General features: G+C 33.5%; 1 protein-coding gene across 39 annotated transcripts in view; it reads right to left on the reverse strand.

Moving 5' to 3' along the window:
- Window positions 1-8,813, reverse strand: part of LOC111063080 (longitudinals lacking protein) — a 592,348-nt gene extending 583,535 nt beyond the window's left edge. For all 39 annotated transcript variants that reach the window (XM_039428580.1, XM_039428603.1, XM_039428584.1 and 36 more), the window contains exons 1-3: window positions 8,056-8,813; window positions 6,589-6,767; window positions 2,043-2,778 (exon numbers count right to left, since the gene is read on the reverse strand). In XM_039428580.1, the coding sequence (XP_039284514.1) occupies window positions 2,043-2,778; window positions 6,589-6,767; window positions 8,056-8,272 (1,132 nt within the window). In that variant the 5' untranslated portion in view covers window positions 8,273-8,813. The remainder of the gene's footprint in view (window positions 1-2,042; window positions 2,779-6,588; window positions 6,768-8,055) is intronic.
- Window positions 8,814-9,136: the final 323 nt, after the last annotated feature.

The following is a 9,136-nucleotide window of genomic DNA, read 5'->3' on the forward strand; positions in this document are numbered from 1 at the left end:
TCAACGTTTTTCTATTTGAATATCATCAAGATATCAAAATGAAAAAAATTTCTCCCCATCTTTACTTTTCAAGATATCAGCGCCTAATGTTTAAATTTGTGGGACAGAACATTTCAAATTCGGTAGATTGATGAGATTTAGAGGTAACATTCTTCATGGTATTGGTGATTTTTTTGAATAAACAAAAAAAATCTAAAATATCAATTATTAAATTTACCAAAAATGTCCAAAAATAATTGAACGAAAAAATCAATTATTTTTGTTCAATTTTAGTAAAATGAATAACTTTCTCAAAAATTTATATTTTCGAATTATTTTGTTTTATTCAATCAGCAATAATACCATGGAGAATTTATCCTCTACTCATTGATTAATCTTACGAAATTTGAAATGTTGTGTTCCAAAAATTCAAACTTAGGCGCTCATCTCAAAAAAATGATCGGAAAAGATGTTTTCCTGATTTTTTTTTATTTTGTTAGCTTGATAAATATACATTTAAATAAAACTTTGAAAAATATCACCAGTAGAAAGTTTATTTTTAGCCTTTGCACAGCCTTAAGGTGCGCAGACTTATGCGCCACCAACACGCCCATTTCACTTTCGATCAACTGATGCTATGCTCATTATATTTGTACTTTATCAACACAGATATAATAACTAAGCAGAACATCAGAGCTGACGTAATGTGAAATGCGCGTGATCATGGCGCGCATAAGTCTGTAGGCAGCTTTAGATTGAACACAACGTGGCAAAAATGTGTATCTGCACACGAGTTAGTCAAGTTCCGTTCAATGAAGATTACTGACAAAAAATGTAGTAAAATGATTGAATTTATAAAAATAAAACTGGGAGATTTGAATGAACCAAGTTCCAGTACATATTAAAACCAAAAAAACATGACTATTAAAAGGGAAATGCCAACAAATTCAAGTTACCAGATCAATCAAGACAATTTTGAAGAGTCACTCAAATGTAGTGGTTCAACAGTTGTTAATGGTTTACAATAAAAATAATAGACAGCCTGTGTTACAATAAAACTTTATACCATTAAAAACTGTTTTGAATAAGCAAGGAGAGTTGATAATGCAAATCCATCCGAAGTTGCTGAAGTGAGATAAATTCAATTCTTGAAATGCAAACTAGAATAAAATTTATCAAACATGAGCGTTGAGTAATGGTGTTGCGCATCAACCGAGTGACTCAAGCAGTATTGTCATGACTGAGGTGATAGCTTACAACTTGTCTCATTTCAATCATCACTCACCTAATTTCCCTCCAAAGAGAAAACAATAGATGAATGGATGAGGAAATCAAGGCAAAAGGTTAGTTGTGAAACTGATTTTTGGATTTAGCTAGGCCTACTACAAAATTTATAAAAACCATCCTGACAATTTTTCTAATTCATAATCACGTTTCTATATAGATGAGCGCGTTGAGCTTAAAATTTCTCAAGCTATTGATAATTTCAATTTGGAAACAAATTCATTAAATTTTAAAGATACATTCTCCACGGTATTTTTGGATAGATATTTTTTCTAAAAATATCAATTTTCGATAGTTATTCAATTAACAAAAGCAACTTTAGGTGCCGGTTGCAGGAAAGCCGATTACATTTTAATCGTATTTCTTCTACGTGAGCCAATCCGAGGAGCCTTTTTTTTCAAAAAAGCCTTTTCAGATTGGTTCTCATAAAATTCATCACTTAAAATTCAACTGGCTTCTCTTCAACCGGCCCAGTTTTTTTTGAAAATTGAGACTCAAATTCAATATTTTTTTTCAAGAAAATAGTTCTAACATGAATATCATCAAGAATGTATCATCCGAATTTCTTTAATAATTGTTCAGATATTAAGTTTTATGCATTACATAAAATTTATTTTTAGACGCTCTTATTTCAAAAATCAATACAATATAAATAATGTATATTAGTGACAAAGATAGTTGCCACTAATTAATAAATACTCAATTCATCCCAAGTTACCCACAAAAGTCAGGCTTGTGAGTGGGCAATGAAATGATGAATAATAGAAAATAAGGCCCACCTTGGTTAGAGTCTCCGTGAGAGGGTCCAGGTCTTCCCATGTCCATTCCGCTTCGATTCATGTCCAGGTCATCGTCATCGTCCAGGGTGAGATCTTCTACGCTGTCCTCGTTGTTTTCATCCATATACTCAGTCTTAGGCTCTATCATTAGTTCCGGTGTGGGTTCAACTTTTTCCTTAATCAATTCCATGTTATTCGAGTTCTGTAATCTATTGTTAATGTGTTCAGTCTCAATGTGTTGTTCGGGGGGAGCGAGGGCGGAGGCGGGGGGCAGATCACAGGAGTTGCTAGTGTCGTTGTGGGAGTCGGGGGCGTCGCCTTGCGAGGGGCGTCGAGCACGGCGTCGCTTGCGTGGAGTGGGCGAGAGGCTAGCGTCGCGGTGGTGAGGACTGGCAGGACGCGGCTCAATCGTAAGTCCCGTCCCTCCAACGGCGGGTGATGCGCGGTTCGAACCGCTGCTTGCCGCCGCCGCTCCCGTCGCCGCTGCTGCTTTCCGCGCGCCTTGCGCGGCGCCGTCGACCCGTTTGGTCGAACCCACGTCGCGCGAGTCTTCGCCACTATCCGTCAGGCCTTTGATTTGCAGCGACTCGGCCGCCTTCAGGAACGTCGAAAGCTGATCTTGCGAGATGTTAACCTCGCCGCGGTACATGTAGTCCATCATCGACTTCAGTTCTTGGAACTTTACATCCTTTAATATGACTATTGGATGTTTCTCGTAGTGTTGAGCGAGTAATAGCTGTAAACAAAAAAAACTCTGTTAAACACGAAAATCATGACATTCTCAAAACAAAAAAGCAATCAAAACTATCGGTCAAAGAATGCTTTCAGAGAAGTTTTGTTATCAAATTTTACTGAATCAAGTTTTATGAAAGACAGATTTAATGTCAGGTGCTATGAAACGTTCGAATCAATAGAAACAACAAGCTTAGCAACTCACTATCTTGACTATGAATATTATTTTAGACACCCAGATGAATTGTATCTTAATCGAATCATGAATGAATTTGAATGAACCGAAACATATCACTTAAAAATTATATTTTCCTAATGAAGATCAATATGGAATAACCAGAATAACTTATAGAGGGTTGGTTAAAATTATGGAAACAGCTTAATATACCTTTCACAAGGATCATAATATAGCAGTAGATTTCATTGGAAATACTTCTTTTATTAAAAAAAAATACTTCTTTTATTCAAAAAAAATACTTTTCAGTACTTCAAAATTTTGATCCACCAACTTCATTCCTTTGAATTAAAAAAGGTTGACTCATGACTTCGATACAGAATTCAAAGAGAAAATTGATTGCATAAACAATATATCAAAAACTTAATCAAACTTCAGAGATTTTTACATGTAGAGGTACTAACAAATCTTTTAAAATTTTTGTTCACCCTTCTTGGGACCGTCATTTTGAATAAAATTTCATTTTTAGAGGGAATATGTTCATATTGAATGAAATAGACTAAGAAATTGTCAAAAAACCACTGATTTATTGATAATTAGAAAGACCAGTTTCGGTTATTACACCATTGTCAATCTCTGATAAACTGAAATCTCTGAAAACACGTAGTCACCTTGGTTATTCTGAGTTCATCAGAGATTGACAATGATGATCACCGAAAACCGGAACCGGTCTTTCTAATTATCAATAAATCAGTGGTCTTTTGACAATTTCTTAGTCTTTTTCATTCAATATGAATAATTACCTCAATATCAACTTCTCAACTACACAAAAAGTGAAAAGAAAAAAGGAATATGTTCATTTGATTCATGATTTCTTTACAGAATTTCAAGACAAAATGAATTATGAAAATGTCACAGATATCACCAACAGATAAGAGCATGTGAAGGTACTAATGAATCACAAAAATGAAATTTTTGTTAATTGAGTACATTGTATTTTAAATATTCAAACTATTAAATTATTTTCAATGTATTTATAGCATCTTTACATGTAGAGATACTAACAAATTTTACAAAGATGTCATAAATAGTACATTGAAAATAATTTAATAGTTTGTATATTTAAAATCTCAATGAACTCAATTAACAAAAATTTCATTTTTGTGATTCATTGTTTCATTGATTCATCAACCTTCACATGTTATATTTAAAACTGTTGGTGATATCTATGTGCCATTTTCATAATTCATTTTGTCTTGGAATTCTGTATAGAAATCATGAATCAAATGAATATCTTCCCTCTAAAAATGAAATTTTATTCAAAATGACAGTCCCAAGATGGGTGAACAAAAATTTTATAAGGACAGAAAAGTAGTTTTAAAATTCGAATAGGATCTCCAATGAAACCTGTCAAATTATCCCTGTAAAAGAAAAAGTAAGATGTGTCTTTAATTTCCACCAACCCTATATGCCTACACAAATGGGCCAATACCAGCGAATCTAGTAGGAATTAAATTGTTGAGTGCAATGGTTTGCCCATAAGACGAATAACAAATTTCACAAGGATTATAGAACAAATTTCATATTACTTAATACAAAGACAGTGGACTAAGGTGTCTCAAAGCTCATGTTTTGGAAACAATTATTCGAATGGGTCAAAACAGGTACCCGTACCTAGTAAATGAGAGGTGGTTCTGTTAACACATTTTGATTCAAAACATACCCCACCATTACCAGTATTAACCCATGCATTATTTCCAATAAAAGCTTTGAAGCTACTACCTTTGCCACCCCACTATGTTTTGTGCCATTGATATGCGCTGGCTTGGCTCTCAATATACATATATAGGGTGGGTGAAAAGTCCGAGAACGGCTTAATATTTCATACACAAAGATAATTTGACGGTGGTTGTAATTGGGGATCCTACTCAAATTGAAAAAAACTACTTTATGAGGACTAAAAATCTGGTCCGCCATTTTGAATGCAACTTCATTATTTTAAATAGGAAGGTGGTTGTGCGATACATGATTTCGACAGGGAATTTGAAGAAAAAATGAATGGTGGAAACCGCATATCGATATCTCAAATCGTTTAGGAAATATTCACATTATTAATCAATACTAATTTTAGCAGAAGAGAAAAAAGTCTGAGAACGGCTTAGTATTTCATTAAAAGAAGTGATTCCAAGGTGGGTGTGATTGGGGATGTTTCTCAAATTGGAAATACAGTACTACTTCACTGACTTAAATTCTGGTCCGCCATCTTGGATCTGCCATTTTGAATGAAACTTTATTTTTTCAAGTTGCATTCAAAATGGCGGATCCAAGATGGCAGACCAGAATTTAACATAGTGAAGTAGTATTTCCAATTCGAGTAACATCCCCAATCACACCCACCTTGGAATCACTTCTTTTTATGAGATACTAAGCCATTCACAGACTTTTTTCTCTTTTCTGCTTTAGATTAGTATTGATTAATAAAGTGAATATTACCAAAACGATTTGAGATATCCATATCAGTTTCCACAATTCATTTTTTCTTCAAATTCCTTATCGAAATCATGTATCGAACGACCACCTTCCTTTTTTAAAAAATAAAGTTGCATTCAATATGCCGGATCCAAGATGGATTATCATTGTAGATTAGTTTTATCAATTCCAGTAGGATCTCCAATCACACCCACCGTAGGCTATAATAATAAACATTGTCACTTTATAATAAACGCAGCTCCAATGTGCAATTCCTTTGAGGCGTTCTAGCAGTGCAGCCATAAACAGGAAGCTCTTGACGCAGTCAAGCCTGCTTATAGCAGTTTGGTGGATTTACAAACTTATCAACTTATTTCTTTATTGGATAGTCAAACAAGTTTGTTGATAATTTTGACTACATAAAATTCTGTTGAATAAAGCCTACGCACGAATTTTTATTTATTGAGCCAAATTGTCTGACCACTGATTTTTAAAACATTTTGATTATTGTAATCAACTGAAAAACAAACTTGAGAACAATAGGAATTTTAAAATATTCATTTATTAGAATTTGAATCAATAAAACTGTAAATGTGAGATTTGTTATATATCTACTCATGAGTCATTCTATAGGTGCAATTCCTTAGAGGCGTTCTAGAAGCGCAGCCATAAACAGGAAGCACTTGATGCAGTCAAGCCTGCTTATAGCTGCGAGCTTCCTGCTTGTAACATCATCAAGGAATTGCACCTTTAGAATGACTCTTGAGTTAATATAATGAGAACAAATCTCACATTTACATTTAAATTGACTCAAATTATAATAATTGGAGATTTTAAAATTCTTTTGCTCCTAAGTTTTCTCTAGTTAATTACAATAATCAAAATGTTTAAAAAAAACAGTCGTCATACAATTCGGTTCAATAAATAATAATTCGTGCGTAATCTCTACTATTCAACATAATTTTATAAACTCAAATGATTAACAAACTTGTTTGACTATCCAATAATGAAATAAATTGATAACTAAATCCACCGAACTCGACAAAATTGAAAAAGTAATAAGTTAGTAAGTTATAGTATGGCTCAATAAATTTGTAGAAAGCCAAATTCTATTAAAATTAAATTCTATTTAAAATATTCTATTACTAAGTGAATGGAATGTATGCTCACCTCTAGGTAGGGACTACATGCTGACAATACGACTTTGTGTGCTTTCAAATACTGTCCCTCGGCCGCTAAGGTACAGTCTACGAGTTGTTCGCTGGCTAGTAAGGTATCAAATACTTGTATAAGGGTGCTCTGATGGTTGTTCCAGCGCAAACAAAACTGCTGGTCCGCCGCCATTTTGTCTGTAAAAATAATAAACAATTATAAATTTTCTGGCTGTAAATCGCATTAATAAAGTTACGTAACTAACCGGGGAAAAATTTTAAAATGTCAAATTAAAAATGATTTAAAATTGAATTTGAAATGTATGCCTATCAAACAATAACTTAGTAGAGGCTACATGATTGATCACATTCGAAAAAAGATTATTAATTAAATGATAAATCAAGTTCATCATTATTAAAGATTAATAGTTTCTTTAGTAATCCAGTTTACTATTATCCCATACTAGAATAAATTCATAATGACCGACCAAGTGACAATTTTTTTTTAAATCAAAATTTTCAATTCACATTATTTTCAAGTTTTCAAAATGCAAATTTCCAAGTTACTGGCGTAGCTCCAGCTATTCAATTTAATAGAAACCTAATAAATTATTACAGTTCACAATCATAAAATAAATAATTATAAGATTGAATTCCAAATAAATGGGAAAAGTTGATTCACAAACATACTTAAAGAATATCTAGAAGCTATTCAACACTCAACAAGCCCACTCAATAGTGAAGGCGTCACTGGTGTCACTAGCCAAGCCACTCAAAAAGATCCGCCATCTTGAATTCTGCCAGTGATCAGTTAAAATTCATATTTCACACACAAGTGCTTGAAATTTCGTAATTCATCGTAAAATACAGATGGAAAAACCAATAATAGAATAAAGACACTAAATCCAATTGGTAAATAAAATTAGTCTACTAAAAATCAAAATTCAAGTTATATCAAAATCTCACAAGCCAGCAGCCAAAGCAGAGTGGATTTAAAAATTAAAAATTTAATTAAAAACTTCAATCACATACCTATTCAAGATCAACAAATTATAAAGCTATTTAACAAGCCCACTCAAAAGAAAATGCGTCACTATGGCCAAGCCACTCAAGAGGGCCCGCCGCCATCTTGAATTCTGCCAGTGATCAGTTCTACTTAAAAAATCACTCAAAGTGCTTGAAATTTTGTAATTTACCGTGAAATACAAATTTTAAACACCGAATAGATTTGAGAAAATAAATAATTCACTGAGTAAAATTACTAAAACCTACAATTCAAGTCACTCAAATCAAAGTCGCCCAAGCCAAGGGCGTTGGCCGTTTCGACAAGCTCTGTTTGATCAGTTTCAATTATGTAACCGAAATTAAAAAATAATTCAAGCAACGGGCTATAACTGTTGATGAATTACATAATAAGACACAGAAATCAGATTAAAATTATTAATAAGATGAGAGAATAATGACAAAAAATGCACAAAAGACTCACCTGAGGAATTGGGTGCTGTGATGCACTCACCAGCTTTGAAGTTTGAAGCATCAATGATGACGGTCGCAAGCTTGGCGATCAGCGTCACAGTTGGTCTTCGGCGAGTGGTGTTCGCCTCACAAAACGGAATCCTACCCCCAGATCGTGCTCTTATCTGCGCAGTACATTCCACATTGCACCACTGCGCAGCTGGGCTATCCCCACCCTTCAACAACATCGACTGGCAGTGCTCAACTATTTCCAGCAGCACGGGACAGCAGAACAACGGAACAAAAAAATCGGAGTGGAAAGGGACGTGAAGCCAAGCCGAAGCTGAGCAAAAAGAAAGAGGCAATAGCCATCAATATGGCTGCCGGCTGACAATCAGAAAAAATTTACTCAGCATCTGAAGGTGTTTCTTCTGTTGAAAGTTCATTCCAGTCTTTTCTTTATTATTTCCACAATAAATATCCTACTTCTTCCAAGAATAAAGTCAAAAATCACCAATGCATCAATATAAACAAAATGTTGAATTTCATCAAAGAGCAAATTTGTATTATTCTGTTGAAAAACTTCTGTTTTTCAGTAGACCCTATTCATGCATAGATCCTCAATATCACTTCAAATAATAATTAATGTCATAAGTAGGCCTAAGAAGTCCTACCTCCTTTTCTTTCTACAAAAATATCAATTTTCTGCAAATGGTGACGTTTCTTTGTATTTCGAGACAGAACTTGATTTGAATAAAGTACTCATTGAAGAAAAATTGCCCATGGACTATGGATATTATTTAGATGAATTTGGGTTTTCGATATTATCCATACTTTCCACAATATCATGTAAAAATTATAAGTAGACCAATGTGTTAATCCTCTTATAAACTGTGATGAATCTTTCAAATAGATCTCATGAAAAGAGAGAAAAATTGTGATTACCTTTTAAAATGAAAGAATTTGCTAAAGGAATAGTTAGCGACCGAGCGATAAAGCTTACTTATCAATAACTGTATATTAGATAAGAGTACCGTTCTGTACTGAATATTTTTCTAGGAAAATTATTCAATAAAATTATAATTATTTTGCGAATAAAGCACAAATTATTT

The sequence above is a fragment of the Nilaparvata lugens genome, chromosome 5, assembly GCF_014356525.2.
Source record: "Nilaparvata lugens isolate BPH chromosome 5, ASM1435652v1, whole genome shotgun sequence".
Classification (NCBI taxonomy): Eukaryota; Metazoa; Arthropoda; class Insecta; order Hemiptera; family Delphacidae; genus Nilaparvata; species Nilaparvata lugens.